The following is a 22,959-nucleotide window of genomic DNA, read 5'->3' as shown; positions in this document are numbered from 1 at the left end:
CTCAGGCTCTTCCTCTGAAAAACGGGCCTGTCACCTGCTCCAAAGGCAATATCGTTTTTCTGTCCACTCCAAGAAGAGGGCCCACATTCAAGCCTGCATCTCTGGAGCCACTAACAACACGGATGAACTCTTCAAAACCTGCAAGGAACTCGCCAATCCAAACGCAGTCTCCACCTCTCTCCCTCCCTCTCAGGCTCTCTGCATCGCCCTGGCCTCCCATTTGACAACTAAAACTCATGACATCATGTCCTTACTCTCTACCCCCATTTCCACTCCTGTCCCCTCTCCCCCACCTATCTTGACATCTCTCCCTCCACCCCCCACTCTCCTCCCTCCTACCCACATAGCACCTGATGAGGTCTCTAAAGTTGCCTGCTCTCTGAAGGTCTCATCCAAACAGGTGCTCCCTTGCTCTTCCAGAACCATTAAGGACAACATCTCCTCTCTCACACCGACTCTTGCTGTCTTCTGTAACCACTCTTTTGCCAGTGGCTTCTTCCATCTATACCTCAAGCACTCCCTTGTGCACTCTCTCTTAAGAAATCTGTCTGCTGACCCCTCCTGTCCGGCTAACTATCGCCCCATCTCCACCACTCCCTTCCTGTGCAAACTCTTAGAGACGTTGATTCTCCCCCAGCTGATCCTTCATACTGAACTTGCTTGTTGCCTCTATGATGATAAATCTGGATTCTGGGCATCCAGAGGCATGGAAACTGCTCTCCTGAACACCCGTGAAGACATGCTTGCAAGTATTGACTCTAACTCTCCTGCTGTTCTCTCCTTCGCCTTTGACACGGTCAACCATTCCATCCTCATAAAATGGCTCAGGGATACCCTTTGCATCACAGAATGGGCACTGGACTGGCTGGCCTATTTCCTCATTAACCGCCCTTCCCAGCTGCAACTGGGCCCTTTCTCCTCCACCGCCTTACTCTCTACCTGTGGCGTCCCCCAGGGTTCCATCTTAACACTGTGTCTCTTCAATATCTATCACACCCCTTTGGCTCACCTGATCCCCTCCTTCTCTCCTCATTTCCAGTGTTATACTGATGACACACAGCTCTCCTTCAAACTTCCCTCTAGTACCTCCTCCTCCTCCTGCTCTCTCATCACGATTGCCTGACCGCCATCCAGGCATGGTGTACGGCTAACAATCTCTGCCTCAATGCCAGCAAAGTGGAGATCCTTCTTATTGGGACACCTGCGCCCTGTTTCCCTCCTGTCCTCTGGCCACCCTCCTTGTACCCTCTACCCTCACCCTCCTGTGAAGCCAAAAATCTAAGGGTTATCTCGACTCCTCTCTATCCTTCACACCTAACATTTTGCACCTTGCCAAGAAGGCCCACTTCCAGCTTCACTTTCTTAGAGGCATTCTCCCTTTCCTCACCTTCCCCCAGAAGCTCAATGTCTCCAGAGCTCTGGTCCTCTCTAGCCTTGACTACTACATTAGACTCTTTCTCAACCTCACCCTTTGCTCCTTACGCCCCCTTCAGCTAATCCAGAATAGCGCTGCAAGATGTATCTTTGGCCTCAAGCCGAGGGACCACATCTCCCCAGCCCTAAAATCACTCCACTGGCTCCTGGTGGCTGCAAGGATCAAATTCAAGAGCCTCTGCATCATCCGCAAGGCTTTCTGGGGCCTGAGACCTCACTATCTCCAACTTTATCTCCCTAAATATTTCCCTTCTAGAGTCCTCCGCTCCTCTTACTCCAACTCTCTGCTTGTTAAACGCTTCTCCAAACAGAGAGTGAAAAGCATGTCTCTCTCTTAGACTTGGGCCTTTCTTTGGAACAGCCTCCCTGCCTCTCTCATACTTGAGCTGGACCTCCTCAAGATCCAGAAACTTCTCAAAACTCTGCTTCTCTCTACCTCCTTCCCTGCTAATCATCCCACTGCCACTGAGACTAGTGGCCTGGTCCCTATGAACCTCACATGCTACCAGGCCTTTTACCTAGTCCACACCAGCACCGTCCCTCTCAGCCCTGACCTTGCGGGCCCACTGCCTGGTGGCTGTGCATCCCACCCTGGGATTCCTCTGCCCTAGCACTTAGCCAGTGGCTTCCCAAGTTGGAACCCTTGACACCTCCCTCCCGGGCTCCCACCAGCACTTGCCCATTCCTGCTCCTACCCTCACTCCCTTCCATTCCTGCACTTCTATCACTGCACTTGCACGTCCGAATGTCACAAGGCCCAGTAGGTCCACTATTGTATACATACTGTTTTTGCCACTGTTATTTACTGCCTTGCTCCCTCCCCACTGTTGCCTTGTGGTGTATAGAAACACCATGTTGTTGCATAGGCACAGGAAAAATTCTCAATTAATAAAATAAATAATGTTGGGGTGGTCAGGAAAGGTCCAATGATGAAGAGGGGTTCATATTGCGCGTGCCATATTTATGACTGGGGGTGCGGCAAAATAATCGCAAGGTTGCAATTTTATATATATATCCAGTGTAGTTAAATGTGAATGGGATGCGTTACTTAAGTGTTATTTTGTGTTTAAGGTGATACATATTAGATTTGCACGCACGTAGAAAGATAAATGCCAAAACCATCAAATGAAATTAAAAAACACGATCCTAATATGGGGTGCTATGAAGTACCTAGAAGTCGTCAACAAGGAGTTTCATAATACACATGCAGGGAAAGGGGCTGGCCATAGAGGCCCCCACTGTGAAGAAAATATAACAGTTACTAAACATGCATGGCCAATAGTATACATACACAGGGAACTTATAAATCTACATGTAGTGGGCTTTTATAAAAAATGTGTTAAAACTCAGCAGTCAGAGTTTCATAAGGGGAATTTTAAGTGACTTCGAGAAACTGGTTTTGCAGAGTTTCAGAGGAAGGACAAACGAGTAGCTGCGACTTTAGCAGATGGTCAGCTCAGCTAACAAGGCGGCAATGGTTTGGGTCTGGGCTGACCGATACTCTGTGTGTTTCGATTGTTTTCAGGATGTGCCGTGCATGCTGAAATGGTAGTGGCTAGAGTAGAATTTTCCAATGACACCAGTAAGCAGAGGTGGATGAGATGGCTATCGACAGTTTAAAGGGAACCTATTTATTCTGTTCTCTCTCATGTCATTTGAACTATCTGTGCAAACCAGGTGCTAATTACTTTTAGGATTAAGCGGTCTCAGAACAGCTGGGACTTGTAATGGATTATGGGTGCATGTGAATGTATAACTATGTGATGATGTCATGACCTACCATGGACGAATCCTAATAAGAGGTGTGTTCTACACATGAGATGAAGATGGTAGTTAAGATAACAGCTACCAATGAGAATGGGGGAATTGGAGAAAGATGGAATTTCTTTGAATAGGTTTTGATCAATCACGTGTGGGGACTGGATTGTAATAAAATAGATGGGAGTGTTTTAACTGTTGCAAAAATACATATAATGTGTCAACTTGTGTTGTTCAGGGAGACTTGGGTTAGTTTGACTCCATAGGGTCATCTAGTGCCTCCCGGCCATTTGTACAATAAACTTGCTTTATGGACAAACGTGCAGTCGCTTCCTAAGAGGTGGGCCTATTCCGGGTTAAGGTAATTGGAGGCCCACCTCTTCACCACCATTTCAATGGTCTCCAGGTGCTCTGCGTTAACATGTGTTGGGTAGTCGTTCTGTGGGCCATTTTACAGAAAAGTTGCACCAGCACAAGTGCAGTTAGCAATATGGGAAAAATGCCCTCAGTGCAAAAACCTATGATTTCAAAGGATTTTTGCACTTCACATTAGTGCTAGGGCTAAGGTAAACATTGCCCAGGCAGAACAATGCATTTAAAGTATATTTGTTTTGCATTTGGGCAACATTTGTCTATGGTACTAATTGCCCTTGCACTGGTGCAGTTTTTACAATAATGCCCTTAGTGTTTCCAGAGAAAAGAAAGTGGAAGTGAACAGAGGAACCGTATCTACACCCCCTCCACCCCCTGGGACCACAATTTGAGGAGATGGTTCTATTGAAAACAGAGACTAAACAAGCAGGCATAGCAGCAATGAATACTGGCAAGTCTACCCCCACACCACCCCCCAGAGGGTACACTGATAGATGAGAATGTAAAAAGTAAACAAGAGTTAGAAAAAGTAATTGGATAAGAAGGTGAAGTTGAAGTAGCCTATGTGAGGAAAAGCATGGGAAAGCATGTAACATTTCTGTAATTCTTTTTGTTTTCTCATGGAAACTAAGGAACAAGTTAGAGATGGGCAGTGCACTTTATGACTGAAATAATGTCAATATGAATGGAAACAAGGAGCCTTGGGACCAAAGCAAGCCTACTCTTTACCCCATACCACAGAGTACTATTGGCAGTAAAAGACAATGGGCCTCATTATAAGCCGGCCGGTCCGGTATTAATGTTCCGGTATAAACGTATACCGGCTGACCGGCCGACTACAGGTTTGCTGGTGGGGAACCTGTGATACCTCCAGCTAATAGTTGGAGGTAAGGCAGGCATCTTACCTGCAGAGCTGGCACTGGTATTGGTCGGTTCTGGTAATGAAGGCAGATCCCCCAGTGGAGTCCTTTTCACCATCACTCCATCACTCATAATTCGACGGTAATGCTGGAAACAGTAATAGCATTAGCCAATATCCTGGTGGGTTTACCGCCAGTATACCAGCAAAGCTGTAATGAGGCCCAATGTTATTTTCAAGAGCAGCTCTAATTTTCCAGCAATGTAGGAAAATACGTGCATTGACTGTTACTGAGTGAACGTAACAAAACCTACTATAAAAATGTTACCATCTCTATTCATCCAGCAGGACCTTCATCAGCAGCATCAAATGGCACAGCACAAGTGCAACTTCAAACACAAGCAGTGGCAGCTGCACAGACCTCAGGCAGTTTGCAGCTCCCTGCCAGTAGCACTTCTGCAGGGATGACCAGCAATACCACGGTAATCTACGGCAGTTCACCCAGTACTACAGGCTCACCAAATGTCTTTCCTACACTAAACCAGTCATCAACCTCTGCATTTCAGTACAAGAGTCTACTGACAACAGACACCAGCAGCAGAAATGTGACATCAAGAATTGTGACAACAACAGCCATGCCAACAGGACCCTTGAATCAAACAACACCAAGGCGGAAAGGTAGAGTTTCCTTTTCCATGCTAATATAGTTATATTTTTCTTGAGCATGGAATAGACAAAACCCCAAAAAGGAGACAGAAATTGGAGATGAGTCTATTAGATGTAACACTAAGTATAACTCTCAGGCTTTGAATATCAGAAAGATATTGGGTAATCATTGGTCTATCTTGAAGCGTGACAAAGATATTTCTGGAGCTTTTGATACTTATCTGCAGGCTACCTTCTCTAAAGCACCATCTCTCAGGGATATCATAGCCCCTGGCATGACTCTGAAACAAGATATTAGCAGTGACTGGATCACAAGTAGACAGAGACCTGCTGGTTTTTACAAATGTTGCAAATGCCAGGTATGTGATTGGCCATTACTACTCAACAATGTAGCTATCAAGACTCTAAAATGTGGCAGATACATCATGAAATCACATGCATTATGAATTCTGTAGTCTATATGATTTTTTGTCCTTGTAACTTAGCCTATATTGGATCGACTGTTTGTCCGTTGGAAATGAACATTTTACAGCATTATAGAGCCATTAGAAATAAGGATTTTAATTATCCCTTGGCTGTACATTTTTCATAGAAACATGAAAGTGAACCTGATCTGGTGTCCTTTTTAGGGATAGCACATATATCTAAACATGTAAGAGAAGGGAATCATATTTTGAAACTTCGTCAATTTGAATCCAGAATGATAACACGCTTTGCATCCAGCCGGTCATAATGTTGACAGAGAACTGCATGTATATTTCGGCAGAATGACTGGCTAATTGAATGTTGTTGGTCCTTGGCTGGTCTGTCCACTTGGGTTACACCTTAGTTTTTGGTGTCTTTTTATCTTCTTATCTTCTCTTGTTCTTGTTTTGCTGCTTCTGCATGATGACATTGATTGGTGGTACACTTGTGTTTCCCAATTAATGCATTCTTTTTGCACTATGCACTTTGAGGCGCTATTAGTCTGTATTGTTTGTCGGCTTAGACATTTAATGTGGGTCTGATGTGCTTAAAGTGATTTGACCGCCTATTCTGATGTGGTTCTTATCACCTCTATCTCTCGAGCTGTACCTGAAACCCAGGGGAGTGTCCAAGAAGCCCCCCCAACCCCTAGCAGAGGCTGTGGTAGGAATAGAGATAGGAAGAGCATATACCTGTCACTGTGCATCAGGAAAGAGAGTAGGCAACAACCCCTTCAGTAGGCAGCTAATCTCTTTCATCTGCCCAGGAGAGGCTTACTAATGTCAGATAGTTTTGTATTGATAGTCCACTACTCATACCTTCCAGTAACCCTCCATAAGTGTTTTAAAAGACATGTGCCATATAGAACACATGAATACTCAATGCATTTAATTAGATGCCCCAAACTTAATAATCATGTTCAAATGTTTCTTGAAAAAACACTCAGCAATGCACACTTAATTAATGCTTCTTACGCTCTCATGTGCAAAGTAAATCTTTTAATACTGAGACATAAGTAATAAAGACAAATTACTAAGGTTTAGTCACTATGCACAACACATTTAAAATGCAAAAAGACATAAATGAATAAGCAGCAATTTTTTTTTTCCTCTATCCATTTTTCATTATCAAATGCATGTTTACGGGTGGTACTGGGATTACTCCTAATGTATGCAGGTTTCTCCAAATCCCAAATAAAATCTTGGACGTTTTTTTCGGAGTACACATTGAATCACGGGGTAGAAATCACAGCCTCACTTATATTCTATTTTAGTGAATAGTCCCCCCTTTTTGAACATCACCCTTCTGTTTCCCCCAAAGCTCACAATCAGATCTCCCTGCAGACCCTTCTCTGCTCTCCATTCACCCATGTGGAATTTAGCAGTAACCATATTAGGGCCACTATTGGAAGTTGTCATGTCCTTCATTCCCGTGCATTGATTTAACATGTCTCTTGATAGGCTGATATAATCAATCAAGTATTGAGACTGACCATTTTTCCAAGTAGGGCCAAGTGCAAGTCGCCCTAAATATTTCCATTTCCCAGTATCAAATCCCACTTACAAAAGTAGGACATTCACCTTTTCCCATTTTCGCGTGACAATGGATTCTCAAACGTGAATAGGTTAGCTGGCACGCAGTATGAACTCAAATAACCAGCCATTATTATGTATATTTGGCCACCTGTCACAAAAGGCCCCACCAATATGTCCGAAACATCTTCCAAAAATGCGAAGGGTTCAATTATAGGTTCATCAATATTAGATTTTTCACAATATCGCCAAACCGATAGCCTAATTTCACTGCCAGAATACCTTGTTTATTTCCCGGTAATTTTTCCACTTTTATTATCACTGAATTTCTGGAGGCAATCAACACGCCCCCAGAGGGGCATCCTCCATTCAAGTGTGTTGATTTTGGTCTAGTATTGTAAAGTGATATATTTTAATTCCTACCATTAACCACGTTTCTTGCAGCACAATAAGGTGGTCATTTCCAAATAGCTCAGAACATGTTAGATCATTGGTGAAGCTCCTATGGTCCCTCATGTTCCACCTTAACATATTAATGCCTGTGTTGGCTAAAGTGAGGCATTTGTCTCACCCAGTTTCTGAAATACCCGACTGAGGATGTCTGGTAGCAAAGACCAAACTTTGCTTTTTGGTTAAAGCGGACAACCGGATAACCTTGCTGTTCCCTCTGCCCCTACCCTGCTTATGCGTGTTTCTTTCAAATTAGCAGACATTAGTTCTTTCTCAGCACTCCCACCCTGACTATCATTGTCCCCCTCATATGATGCCTTTCTTTTTTCGACAGGCTTTGTAGTTGAAATTGCATAACCCAAAGACTGGAATTCATTTCCAGCTGCTAAGATGGTATTTACCTCCATAGGTGACTGTAAGCTGATTTCGAAAAATATATTAGTACATGATTCATAAGGAAAGTGAACACAATCAATGCCATTGGATGAACAGATTTATCTGCAATATGGCGCTCCTATTCAAAGTCTCTTAAATTCTTGACTCTTTGAACTGTGCTAGCCAAACTCTGGGGTGAGCAAACGGTGTAACAATGTCCCTGCCAGAGTTCGTTCTTTCCCTATATTACTCTCTATGGCTGCAATCAGTGGACTCGTCTGGTCCCGCATCCTTAGAGTTTGCAGAGTCCAACTGGAAACACACTGCTTTGTGAGAACCCCCCCCCCCCCATCTGATTGTCCCCGTCCTTATCACAACTTGTCAATAACGTAGATCCTCCAAAGTGTTTATTCGCTGCAGATCGTTTCAAGGCCGTTTCCCACAGTAAAATATCGGCTCCCAACGCCCTGTCTGAGTTGGGTTTCTTTGGGATTGTGCCTCAAAATTTTGATTCGCCGTATTTATGTCTTTCCTCTTCAATACTTCTGTCTGGATTTTCGCGGCCATAACGACCAGGTCTAGTAGTATTTGCTTCAGTGGAATCGTCTGTTGGGTCCGTTTGCTGGGCAGCATGCTTCATTCTCTGATTTCTTAATAACGGGCCATTTATTGGGGCAGAATAGACGAGGCAATCCTCTACGTCTCTCGCTTCTTCTGTCTCAGAGTGCCCAGTTACCTCAATGACTGTTTCTATGTTGGCATGGGCCCTTGTCCTGGTCTGACTGCCGATAGCTCTTTATGATATGATATGATATGGCATTTATAACGCACCTGTACACAAGTCTTTCTAGGCGTGACAAGACAAGGAGGGGGAAACAAAGGGAGGACAAAATAACAATCTTATTAGGCCTAGTCTCATTCAGATCATGCAAGTGCAGTGCGGAGGGAAGGGGAGAAGTGCAGGGGGAGAGGTGAAGGGGGGCATGCAGTTTACTCACAAGTGCAGCCAGTGGGTGGCTCATACATGCAGAGTGAAGGGACTGTAGGGTTGCAGATACAGACCCTTAAGTGCTGGGAGCCCCGGAGGCAGTGCAAGGGCAGCTGGACATGCAGGAGCCTGGGCCTGGGTTCAGAGGGCGACCAGGTGACTCTGTGCGCAGAGCAGTCAGGTGCTTCAGCAGGGGCGAGGAAGAGAGAAAGTGGAAGTGAAAAGGAAGGCCTTGAGTTGTTTCTGGTTCTGCTCAAGTGTGAGAGAGGCAGGGGGGCTGTTCCAGAGGGAGTCCCCTACTGAGGAGATACATCTGCCCCCAACTCTCTGCTTGGAGAAGCGTCCCACCCTCAGAGAGTTGGTGGTGAATGAGCAGAGAGCTTGAGAAGGAACATGTTTTGGAAGAGAAAGTTGGAGGTAGAGTGGTCCCAGGCCCCAGAAAGCCCTGTGGACGATGCAGAGGGTCTTGAACTTGATCCTTGCAGCCAAAGGGAGTCAGTGAACAGACTTCCGAGCTGGAGAGATATGAGCCCTGGGCTTAAGGCCAAGGACAAGTCTCGCAGTCCTGTTCTGGATAAGTTGTAATGGTCGAAGAGAAGAGGCAGGCAGGTTTAATAGTCCAGCCTAGAGAGAACCAGGGGTCTGGAGACAGTGAGCTTCTGGGGGAAGGAGAGGAAGGGAAGAATACCTCTGAGGAGATGCAGCTGATAATTTGACTTCTTAGAGATGTCAGAGATGTGAGGAGAGAAGGAGAGGGTGGAGTCGAAGATGACACCAAGGTTCCTAGCCTCACAGGATGGAGCAAGAAGAGGGCCCATAGTGGGCGGCGGCGGCGAGAGAGAGAGAGAGAGAGAGAGAGAGAGAAAAGGAGGGAGTGGGTGTCCCAATGAGGAGGATCTCAGCCTTACTGGCATTAAGGCAGAGATCATTGGTGGCACACCATTCCTGAATTGTGGCCAGACAGTCTGGTATTTGAGAAGACGCAGAGGTGGCTGAGGTGAGCCTGAAGGAGAGCTGAGTGTCTTCCGCATAACATTGAAAAGTGGAGCAGAAAGAGTAGCGATGCGGTGGGCAAGATGTGCCAGGTAGTGGTTGAAGAGCCAGGGAGAGAGATTAGACCCCTGGGGAACACCACAAGTAGAGAGAGGGATAGAAGAGAGGAAAGACCCCCGTTGGACCTGAGAGGGTCAGTCGGTGAGAAAGGAGGTCAACAAGGCCAGGGCCTGATCAGTAATACCAAGATTGTCGCCGAGGCGATTTAGCAGGATGGCATGGTTGACCATGTCAAAAGCAGAGGATCGATCAAGGAGTATGAGGACAGAAGGGAGATTAGAGACAAGATTGGACAAGATTGGAGAGCAAGTCATCATAGGTGTTCAGGAGAGAAGTTTCCATGCTTCTAGCAAACCTGAAGCCAGATTGGTGGTCATGCAGGCAACCCACAGATTCAGTATGTAGATTAAGCTGGGAGATGGTCAGGCATTTCAAAGGTTGCCTAGGAAAGAAGTGATGAGATCAGGCGATAGTTTTGAGTACATTGTATTCGAGCATCCACCACCATTACTGGACTGTGGCCCTCTACCGGCTTATCATGCATCTAATCTATGCAGTTTATTATGTCTTCAGCAATATTCAGATTCCTCAAAAACTTTCTGGAGTTTTCCCTCTGTTTCTTCCTCCCTTTTTACACCCTTTTATTCGCATTAGGTATTACATTTTGCATTACCTACCCTTTTACATTCCTTTGTTTCCTTTGATCCGCATGCAGAAACGTATTTTTCTTGCTGGATAGTCTTTTGTTCATCTTCCAAAATTATTATTTCATTTGGATTAGTTAAGATCAAATGATTTTGTGTTACAGACCCATCAGCGCCAGTACAGCCGCCATCTTCTTGCCTCTTTATTAACAGATTTTGGTCGGAGGATGGCCCTAGACCTTTACCTGTCGATGAGGCAGTTTTGACCCCATAACGCTCAAGATCTCTTTGACATCAGCCTTTAAAACCTCCAAACTCCTGGCAGCTGATCTTTGTATCTTCACTGCCTCAAAGTCTTTAGAGTCTGATGAGTAACTGACCGTTAACAGAGCTAGTTTCATTTCACTCAATTGAAGGTCCCGCCCTAATATTCTCATGCAAGCTCACAAAGAGCTTAGAACCAGATATAATGCAGCGGATGGATGGGCTGTTAACTCTACCCGATCATCCGTCTCCCTCAATCAGTGTTACTCTTGTACTATTGATCCTATAGGGCTGAGCATTGGATGCTCCATCAATCTAGAGGAGTTATCCTCAAGGATGTCCCTTTGCACACTAATAACGCATCCTGTTTCTACAAGACCAGCATCCATTGAAGGTAAGCGCGACCGTCTCCCTCAATCAGTGTGACTCTAGTACTGTTGATCCTATAGGGCTGAGCATTGGATACTCCATCAATTTAGAGGAGTTATCCTCAAGGATGTCCCTTTGCACACTAATAACGCATCCTGTTTCTACAAGACCAGCATCCATTGAAGGTAAGCGCGACCGTCTCCCTCAATCAGTGTGACTCTAGTACTGTTGATCCTATAGGGCTGAGCATTGGATACTCCATCAATTTAGAGGAGTTATCCTCAAGGATGTCCCTTTGCACACTAATAACGCATCCTGTTTCTACAAGACCAGCATCCATTGAAGGTAAGTGCGACCTCTGAAGGTCGCCCTGATGTGACATCGCTTCTAGGATGCTTCCATCACTCACACCTCACTTTTCATCCTACTCGTGCACACGTCTGTGCTGTCTTGAATTCGAGGGTTCACCCAAAGTCTGGAAGAAATCTTTCATTTTCTTCTGATTCGTCCCATTTTCTGCCCTAGAATTAGTAGGAATGATGCTCGCTTCGTGAGCTTGCATCTGTAAGGTTAGCTCCTTTAGGTCGCCCAGTTTCGTTTTTGAATTGAGAACAGTATTTTGTTTTTCATTATTGGGTTTTAGCGAGGATTGGCATTTCGGAGTTGATGTTTTTTCCAGGAGGGTAGTCTCCTTTAACAACCTTTTTTCACCTCTCAAACTTCCCTTTACCGCTGGAGTCGTTTCTGGTGCTAAGGGTGAGGAATGAACTGTATTCATCCTGTTCAGTAATTACATTGGGATGGTTCTAATACCATAGAGGACCCCCCCATATACGCGTGCCTCCTTATTTGAACGGTTGTTTCCCATTGTGATCATGGTTCCAGCTGTTAAGGAATCCTCCTCCCCCAAATCCGGGCCTAAATCGGCATCCATAGTTCCCTGCATTGGGGCTGACGCACCTGTGATCACATTAAATTATGCCGTCTCCTCAAGACCTGGCTTTATTAGCTCTGGTTTGGTTGTTTCTGTCTTATAGTTGTATTCCTCACACCAAGATGTCATATGGTGTATGTGCGCGCAATAAATGCACACAAACATAACATAACATCAAAATGTTATATAAGATGGTATTTTTATTTTATTTTTTATTGAGCTTTGAATTTTCATCCCTTATATCCTTTGTGTGTGGTCTTTCCACTTTGCAAGTTGTACATATGTACTTTAAAAATGCTTATGAAGTCCCACAGGTGTTGGCAATATGTAATTAATTCTTATATAGCAAACACTTCAAGTGCATTCCAATGACATCCAATTTAGCAGTATACTCAGATCAAATCAGTGCTGTACAAACTTGCAGGTCACTAGTCAGATTTTATATCCCCAAAAATGTTAAATTACCCATCGAGGATTGCTCGCTGAGTGCTGTTCAGCTGTGAAGACTCATTGGAGGAGTGACCCAAGAATATATATTATTGGAGACTTTGTGGCACGTATACTTTGCAGAATAATTCTTGCCAGACTTAGATACACCCACTCCTGCCAAAATATTTAAAAGCAGTGGGCACACGCATCAGCGCGCGCGCATCGGGGAGTGCTCGCTGTGTGCTGTTCAGCTGTGGAGACTCGTTGGAGAACAGACCCAAGGTACGGCGGCAGGCTGTTTTTGTCCACAGAATTTCTCCGTTAATTCGATGCAGATTCTAGTTGGATAACTGTTTTTTCACCTTTGTTGCAGAATATATATTATTGGAGACTTTGTGGAGCTTATACTTTGCAAAATAATCCTTGCCGGATTTGGCCCCACCCACTCCCGCCAAGCTAGGCTTTAAGGGCACACAGGAACACGGGCCAAATCTCTCCCTTCAGACCTTAGAAGGTATTGGCAGAAAGGGGATCAGGAATACATTTCTACGCCCCCAGCAGTGACAAACTTTCATCCCCCGATTCCTACATCTAAACCTTCCCAGGAAAGAATAAGCACTCAGGAAATTTGCTTACTAGATCTTGATAAGATACTAGACTCCGTGGTGGAGAACGAGCTAGATTGAACAAAACAAGATGATAACTACAAGTAGGGGGGAACCGACAATGGAAAAAAGAAGATCAAATCCTGGGGAGAGAAGTTAGAAAAGGTGATGGTTAGTTGCCCATATCCACAGAAGCGCAGGTCCATTTTGTTGACACTACGGAGAGGCCGATCCTCTTCTCCCAAGCTCTTCAAGCCCCCTTAAAAGTGATGAGAGAACAGCAGCCAGTTGAGCAAATACTGTCCCCACTGGCTATTCTTGCAATCCCGATGATCTCAGAGTCAGTACCTGTAGTCCGTTCCCAAGATGAGCAGGTTTTGGTACAGGGTACCCAATTAGGAAAGGACCCACCAATCCATCCTTCAAACTTGTCATGATCACCTATCCTGTCTCCAGAGCCCACTTTGAATTTGTCTTCAAGTTCAGCTATATCCTTTGCGAAGCCAACCCCGAGAAGATCATTTGGACTGAATCCATTGGGTCCTCCATTAATTGAAATAACACTGACTGCTATGAACAATGGGATCATAGTACTGACAAAATTGTTTGACGCCTTAGGAAAAAAACGGATTTACAAATCTCTCTAATCAATATAATATTGGAAAAAGTTGATTTCATGGAACAGAACTCAGGCCAGGGTGGGGCCTCAAACTATGGGGATAAACCTTTTGGAAGAGAAAGACAAAGATTTACCATCAGTAAACAAATCTATATGCAATAGATTTCAGTCTAGATCGGTTATCAAGGTTGATGTCCAAGGATTGAGTTGAATACCTCCTGTAATTATTGACTCTAATAGCCCAGAGATAAACCAGAATCAAATACAACAGGAGGATCCCCAAGGCTATGCTAAGGATAAGGAAGGGTTGCATGAGACCTTATTTGATTTATTTAAAAGGAAGAAAAGGTGGCATTTCTTTTAATTAGGACAACCTCCTAGCAGAAAAAAAAACACATCATCCATTTACAGCTCACAAACATTTATAGGTACACTGACTACCCTTCCTCATGATCAGGGTTCTCCTGCAAGGGTCATACATAAAATAAAAACAGTATTCAGCAGCAATTTTGCTTGAGAGGTCTGTTACCATCCCGGGTCCCTTATAAGATCAGAGTCCAGCAGTGCACACTTCACACCAAGAGGTGGATTTGTTGAATCTTACAACCTACTCAATCTCTAGTCAAGTCTCCCTAATGCCCCACCTTGACCTCCTGGTTATTACCCAGAATCATTCTGGGAATCTGGGGGGTCGGCCGGGAGAAGTGGGGAGTCGGAGGGGGAGGGTCTGGGCATACCCGCCTATGGAGAGAAATTCTCCACGTTGGAGCAAAGGAGGCCGCTCACATTGCAAATTAGGAGAGAAGAGACTCAGTATATAAGGACTGATAATAATAGATAAGGGAATGGGAAGAAATCTCTCGAGTGAAAGAGGGAGTGTGGATAAAATACATAGTCAAAGAAGCTCGACCTACCCCTGCATAAACAAAAGGATAGGGGGGATCATCTCCCGGGGTGAGGACAAAAATCAATATTTGTATCTACATATGAAGGATAGATAAAGAGACGATCCATCCAATCGAGGGACATTGAACAGATTGAGTTTACGGATTATCATAGGTTTGATAAAGGGAAACTGATGATTCTGTCACAATCGGTCAGGGAAATGTTGCTAAATGCTAAGGATCACTTTAAACAGAGGGGCTTTAGATTAGAGAATAATAATGATACTCAGGCTCATGATACAAGCATGGGATTCAAACAGGGGCCATCTCCTCCTTAGAAATGCAGAACCTCAACATTTTATCCACTACAAATCTCCTGCCTGGGGATTCAAGGGGAGTTGATGAGAGAAGTGATATTTATGAATCAACAACAGCGGGAGGAAGAAGTAGATTGGTCATGGCTCTAAGATGCCCTAAGGGGGGTAGAAAGAAACTAGGAAATGAATGTCCAGCGATTAAGAATGAAAAGAAATTGAGGATGGCCTCATGGAACATCAGAGGTTTTAGGCATCTAGTGGCCCAAAGAAATAATTTACTGGTATCATTCGATATCGTATTATCACAAGAGACATTGTCGATCACTCAGCCCATTTGGAATGGATATGCCCTCTGTTGGATTCCAGCCATTAAAGGTGTAAATGGGAGGCCTTCAGCTGGACCTTTAACGGCATGCAAATTAGATATAGGTCGAACATTAGAATCTTGGGCCTTTCCCGTCCCATTTGTTCAATTGCCCAGGCTTGTTTGCCCCAGAAATAAGGGATTACCACTCAGGGATTGTGCAATACTGAACCTTTACTGGAAACCTCAAGCTATATCTGATGATGATTTTTTTTCAGTAGTGAAATCAGTGCTGGACTTAAGCATGCGGGATTGTAATATTGGTACTGCTCTGATAGCCAGGGATTTAAATATCAAATGTTTAAACATTAAAGATTCCCTTCTAACTGCTAGAACTCAGTTCTGGTTGCAATTAATGGAGAACAGGGGTTTTGTAATGCTTAATGTGGCGCTTAAAGGGGACAATCCCAGTGCACCCGACATGGAGCAGGGCCGATCTGGTAGCTATAATTGAATTTTTAAAATTTTAAAATCTTTGAGTAATTTAGAACCGTGCACCTGACAAACTCAATCATATTTGGGCGCTGATGGATCAATTAACATTGAGCCTGCATTTATCCAATTTGATAATTTATTGCTAATACCACTAGCTGCAACTCTACAGTCTCTAACAGAACAAGTTGGTCTTCAAGGCCTTACGGAATGCAGCAAGTGTTTTAATCTCTCGGATGGCTCCAGGGAGCTTATTCCATAGTCTTGGTCCAAAGACCCCAAATCTATGGTCCCCTTTGCTCACATACTTAGACCACGGTACCTGAAACAGGTTCTTCTCACCTGAGCGTAACTTCCGGCTTGGAGTATAGCTCTTAATTTTATCCGATAAGTACTTTGGCGCTACTTTGTTCACACATTTAAAAACCAAACAGAGGATTTTAAACTCAATTCTCTCTTTCACTACTAGCCAGTGTAGAGATCTTCTTAGATTAGAAATGGGGCAGATTCTGTTTCCCTGCTATGACTATAACTATGTTTTTGTCTCTAGAAGTTCTCTAAACGAGATGATAGAATTGCTCCTTGTGTGAGAGCGCTTTGTGCTTTGAACGTTCTAACTTTCTAATTTGCCTGCAATTACTCTAAACTGAGCAGCACTGCGAGCCGAGCTCTTGCTGCTTCCCCTGCTTCCTGGAGGAGGCGGGGCCTACTACGGACACGGACACGTGACGCATCACGTGACTGCTCACTGCTACAAATTGCCACCCAACCACTCTTGCGGTATTAAGCCCTGGAGACAGTAAGGGCTGGAGCCGCTGTTGTGCTGTTTGGCTGTGATCTGTCCCTGTTCAGTGAGTACTACAGACTGAGGCAACGCTGCATTAACACTTGCCCTAACTTCTATACGTCACTAGGGTAATGGGGGAGAGTTGGACTCTGGCAGCTCCTCAAGCTGTCGGGCGTTCCTTACCCTGTGACTGTGTGTTCCCCGAGATTTTTGCTGAACTACGAGACTCTGCACTTTGTTTACAAGTTTTCTATTCTATTTCCCAAGGAACATACTTTAGGATACAGCCCTCCCTATTTATCCCCCGATTCTATGACGGGGTCCATATTTGTTTTTACCTTATTTTAATGTGTATTTGCGGTAGCTTCTAAATCTCTTGTTTCTTTTTTATCTACCTTATCTATTCAGTGCATTTAAAAAAAATATAGTGTATTGTTATAAAGTCTTGAGTACCCCTTTTAACCTGTGTTTTTCCAGACTATTTTAACTAACTGTCCCTGAAGCCATAGGTCCTAACCACTCATAGACATATTTGTATTTTTTCTACTGTTATTATTTTTGTTTTTGCCCACTTATTCCTGTAGGCTCAGTCCCCGTCTGGGTGACAAGTAAGAGACTCAGGAGCAAGTCAGTTATGGAGGCTTCCTTTGACTCTACTCAACCTGCTGTGGGAGCTCTCTCTTCTGTTCTGAAAGATTCTACCCCTCTTGGGATCCCCCTCCCTAATTCTCTGGGTAAGCCACCTCACACTCCAGTAGATAGCTCACTGGATTTTTTTGCCTCCAAAAGCATGGCCCATGCTCAAATCCATTCACAAGATAGGGCAGAGATATTTAACATGATGGGTGTTATTCCACGTATTCCAGCTAATAATAGCTGCATTTTCAGTGGAAAACAAGATATTTCCATTGATGCTCAGGAAGAACACTTAGCAGTCACTATAGCCCTCAATTTGGAGGAAGGGGGTAGCTTAGTAGGGGTAAGGGCGACCTTTGTTTACCCGAACAATAATATGGCAAATACTTCCCACCCTACCCCGTCCCCCCACAAACAAAGCTGCTCCTCTGTGCCTCCACATTAGATGATTCTGGTGCAAATTCTACAGAACTTCCTGCTTCCCCCAAGGAGATTATTGCTCCTCAACTTCCCCTATTAGAGGGCAACAGGAACCATAGTATCTCCCCCGCTAATCTTTCACAGGACATCTCTTCTTCTGATGGTTTAGTTAAACATACCTCCTCTATTCATGTTAATCTCTCCGTTTTACCTGCTAGTAGTGCTGTCACTCCCACAGTGAAACCTATAGTCATTAAAACCCCACTTACTAAACCAATGATCTATACTCCCAAAACCAAACCCAATTTGGGCACTCCGGGTAAACCTATTCAAGGGAAAAAAATCTCCAACTATTTTGGAAAAAGGACAGCCACCAGCACCCTTATTAAACCTCCGCATTCAGCTTTAATAGTGGCTACTCCGAACCATATACATCTGGCGGATGTAGCAAAAAATTGGAGACTGAAGATCTTGTAGATAATGATATTGACGATATTAGTATTATTGAGTGTGCGGATAAGGCATTAGCTGAGAGTGAGGTGGAACCTAATTCTATTAACGCAAATAATGTAACCCAATAAACTTGTGATGCCTCTTACGTTGGTTCTCCCTCTGAACTCACTAATTTTATTGATGAGTACACAGAGAAGAAAAATTGGCTCAGAGAAAGGGGTCTTCTTCCTGATATAAAAAAGGAACACGTTAGCGAGTCCATACTGCATCATACCCTTAAGGAGGCAGATGATAGAATAAAGTTGACTCAACCCACAATCTCTGCCCTGAATATGGTCTTAAGCTCCTTTGTGAGTCTCTACGACAATATTTGGTCAGAGGTCAGATCACATTCTCTTCTACTCTCTGAAATGTACACTAGGCTAGAAGGTCTAGACAGGTTTGAAGAGCTAGTTAAAATTATTAAGGAAGACAATCCCTCTATAATAAAACAGTGTCCGGGCTCAATTCTCCCAAGTCAACCCACCAGGGAAGGGCAATTAGGAAAAAAAGCCCCTAATGTGGGAAGGGATAGTATCCCGGGGGAAGCTTTCAACACAATCCCTGACATAACTGCCCCTTCATGTACAGACAGTGGTATATGTGGCCAACCCTTCGCTAGTCTCCCTTTGAAGGTTGAGGGCACTCATTTAGATCATGCACTAGACGCAAAAGAGGCTACTATTTCCATAAAAGCGACTATTAATCCCCCAGTGGGAAAAGTCCCAGAGGGGTTGTCTGCCAATTCTGTTGGTTCTATTCCTTAGGTGTCGGCGTGTGGATGCACGACACTAGAAATGGTTAAACCACTCAAGGGAGACAATGTTGCTTCTTCTCTAGATTCAAACTCTCATCTCATTCTGGAGAAGTCCTCTGACTTTATTGACCATACGAAAGAAACAGTAAACGTAAAGGGCTCTGTTCATATAGGTAACAAAAAACCTTATCAACAAATAAAGAAAACTAAAAAACAGAAAAATATGAAAATAATAAATTCACTTACCAACACATTTTTTAAAAATCTGGTCCTTCCAAGTGCTCTTTGGTGTGCGACAAATGTTACCCTTTCTAAGGGGACTAACATTCCGGTGGATTTAGCAGTACCTTTGACTGCTACTCCAACTGCGGCCCCTGCCTCTGCTGGTCCAATTTTAATACCTATTACTTCCACTACATCCAGTCAGACTGAATCATTGCCAGATAGTTCTGTGCCAAAGGACCGTATTCCACTGGTGGTGGTGGACAATGAGGTGCGGCCTGAGGAAATGCATGTTATCTGCCCTCCAAAAACACTTTCAATTTCCCAGGAACCTACAAATAATATTGCTCCGATTATTGGTAACGCTCAAACTTCCTCTATGTGATGACATCTTTCCCGGATATACAACCTTTAACTTCCCTGGACAACCTTCCACCCGGTTCTAATCTTACTCATTCTGTACCCACTACTACTCCAATATCTGCAAACCTGGTTAACCTCGACAAGGTGAAACTATTATTTCAGGAGTTTTTTTAGCACAAAACCACTTATTGGGGTGGATGCTATTCCTACTCCAGTTTCATCTCTGGACAGGGCCCCTTTAATTAGCCCTTCCTCTATAGATGCTCAACCATCCTGAAACTTGGATGGTTCTCTGCCCAATGCAGAGTCTCTTATGGGGGAGCGTGCTTTGTGATTTAGACCAGTGGCAGATCTCTATGTCCCTAATTCTCTTAACTCTGTTCGCTCAAAGCCGCCAAATGGGGACTTTCTCAATGGTTCTGAAGAATCTCCTGTTGGGCCTCATATCTCCCAATATAGGACCTTTTCTAATGGCCATGAAAGATTTCCTGCTGGACCCCATGTATCCCAAAATAGGACTATATTAAGGGGTGCAAGAGGTACTTATTTGGAAGTTGATTCCTTAAGCCAATTTACCAAACATATAGCTGACTCACTAACTCAACCTTTGGAGGCTAAAGATTCTTTGGAGACTCTGCAACTTACTAGTCTCTAGAGACAGGATATATCTATTTGTCTTAATCGTGGAAATATACTAAACATATTTCATCAACTTCCTTCTCTTTCACTTATTTCCAGCTATGACATTGAAAGGATTTTCTTTTCATCTAAAGACCGCATAGATATGGGTAACATTGTTCTGAAATCAGGAGTAGTATTGGAATTAATAATGGCCCATAAAGAGAGCCTATTGCAGCTAGGCTTTGAAGTCAGTCTGCTACAATCCAGTCAGCTCACTGGTAAATATGGAGGGTCTGAAGAGTATAGGGGAAATATTACAATGGTATATCACCCGGAAAGAGTGCCACAACCTCAATGGAGGCAATTCTTGCCCAGATTTAATGGTAACGCCAGAAACTGGGCCCAGGTTACCTCAGGCTTGTGGAAATTAGCATTCTCTTAAGAGTCCTGCTCTATCCACAAATGCCATGGCCCCGAGCAAATTCACTTTTCTCTCCTGGAATTCCAGGGGTAATCTACATCTTTTTACGAATACTGACACAGTTTGTTTTTTCCTACCGGAAACCTGGCTGCTTTCACCCCCCGCTGTTGATGGATTTGATATCTATTCCCAAAATGCTAAATCTAATTTAGGAGGGAGGGCCTCAGGGGACCTTCGTATTGGAATCAGAGCTTCTCTTGGCCTTAGGAATGAGGTCCTTTTGGGCACGCCTTTTGGTATATTGGCTTTGGAGGTTGCTTCTGTAGATGGACTGGTCCACCTCCTTCTGATTAACGTCTATTGGCACAAGGGCATTGCTGCCCTTGAGTCATTTTTGGAAAGCCTTAAGGATATGGCCCTTACTTGGAGATCCTTATATCCCAGGGGGAAAATGATCCTGGTTGGCGATCTTAACTCCGACTGTTCCATTTCGTCCGAGGCCAACCAAGACGACCTGGGATTGGCTTTGGAGGATGATAATCGAAGAGGTCAGAAATTTGTTTGGGGTAGACTCTGGAATCTCGCCTTGGATTCGGTTGGTCTAATTTGTCTCAACGGCTCCCATGATGTCGATTTGCTGCCTTGCCCTACATGGCATAGAGGTCTGTCCTGTCAAAGTCTACTCTAGACTATGTCTTTGTAGTTCATTCCCTGTTTTACCTCTCGTCTGAGGTTCAGGTCTCCTTCAACCAATGGAGTGATCATGGGTCTCTGTTGGTTACATTCTCCTCCCCTTTCCCCATGAAGCCTTTGCCCACAGGGGGACCACAACATCTTAATACTGTGAGACAACGGACAGGGGTCCACTGGTCACCTGCTAATATTGACCTTTTTAATTGGCAACTTATCTCCTCGTTCAATCATACCTCTTTCTCCTGGAAACAGGCAGTATTTAACACTTTGTACTTTGATACTTTCATTAAGACTCTCTGCAGTACTCTCTCTGGCTCTCTCAGGAAGGGTAATCCTAAACAATCTCATGGTCATAGGTTTGATCAGAAGTTGGCCAATGTAAAGGCCTATACTCGGAAACCTATCAAGGAGGCCCAAGCACTTGATATTGACTGGGATAATAAAAAAGCAAAAATTAAAACCATCCGTCAAAGATATAAGAACTATTGCAAATCAAGGAAATCTAGTTTGCTACAAAATGACTCAGAGTGTATGCTTAGAGTCCTGGTCAAAAGAGATCTTAGGGCATTCTGGGCTATTTTTTCAGCCCAAAATGATAGTGTCATGGTCGACCAGTTGAATGCCATCCCAGAGGTTCAAAGGTTAGATCATTATACCAAACTCTTTGGTACAGGGGAAGAGGGGCTACAACCGTGCATAAAGGGGGATGAATGCATTAAGTGATACTTGGGAGCCTGTTATTGACTATGAGTCAATTCTTGGCCATATTGCCCAAGCTAAGAAATCCAGGGCCCCCGGCCCTAGTGGCTTAACAAACAATACACTGAAAGCGGAACCACAAATCTGGGCTAAACTTCTCTGCCTACTATACCAAGACGTAGTAAATACTGGTAACGTCCCCACCAGTTGGCAGACCGCCCACATTGTTCCCATCTTTAAGAGAGGCCAACAAACCCTGGTCAAGAACTACAGACCAATCTCTCTTATCAATGCGGACTGTATGCTTTTTGCTTCCATGCTTCTCTCCCATCGTAATGTGTGGATTAAGGAAAATCACAACCTACCGAAGCAACAAACAGGCTTCAGGGATGGCCATTCAACCAATCTCAATGGGTTTATTCTAACTGCCCTACAAAGTACAAAATGGGGAAAATATGTTGGTTCCCTTTATGTTGCCTCAATTGATATGTCAAATGCATTTGACTTGGTGATCAGGTCGAGACTTTGGGGAAAATTATCAATGTGGGGGATCCCGGCAGGGCTTCTCAATCTAATTATGGCAATGTATGAGAACGCGGGGGTCCACATCAGGATTGATCTGGATGGAGCGCTCTCTAGAAGGATAAGAACACGTATTGGGGTCAAATAGGGCTGCTCCTTAGCCCAGTGCCTTTTTATCCTCTATCTGGCTGATGTTGGGGAGTTTCTGGGAAATGCATGTATGGCGAACGCAACATTGGGGGATCTCAGGCTCTCTTGGTTGGCATATGCTGACGATTTCCTTCTCTTTGATCAGACCAAAGTCGGCCTGCAAAGACTGATATGCAGGTTTGAAGAAGATGCTACACTTAATGGGCTAAAAATCAACCCAAGTAAAACCTGTACGATGGTCTTTTCAAAGGGGAAAAAAGGAAATAAACAAGTGTGGAAAATTGGTGGTGAAAACATTATAAGAGCACACAAAATCGTCTATCTGGGATTCCTTATTCTGGCCCAACCATCAGTCGCTGAATT

General features: G+C 44.1%; 1 protein-coding gene across 7 annotated transcripts in view; it reads left to right on the top strand.

The window, feature by feature from the left end:
- LOC138491156 (mucin-2-like) overlaps positions 1–22,959 on the top strand; it is a 595,603-nt gene that overhangs the window by 481,651 nt on the left and 90,993 nt on the right. For 5 of the 7 annotated variants that reach the window (XM_069617519.1, XM_069617516.1, XM_069617520.1 and 2 more), the window contains one exon: positions 4,769–5,101. In XM_069617519.1, coding sequence (XP_069473620.1) covers positions 4,769–5,101 — 333 coding nt within the window. The remainder of the gene's footprint in view (positions 1–4,768; positions 5,102–22,959) is intronic. The other 2 variants (XM_069617517.1, XM_069617515.1) reach the window with 2 other exon arrangements.

The sequence above is a fragment of the Ambystoma mexicanum genome, chromosome 10, assembly GCF_040938575.1.
Source record: "Ambystoma mexicanum isolate Mex_15411 chromosome 10, UKY_AmexF1_1, whole genome shotgun sequence".
Lineage (NCBI taxonomy): Eukaryota > Metazoa > Chordata > Amphibia > Caudata > Ambystomatidae > Ambystoma > Ambystoma mexicanum.
Note: the sequence above shows the minus strand (reverse complement) of the source record. Positions and strands in the feature narration are given on the sequence as shown.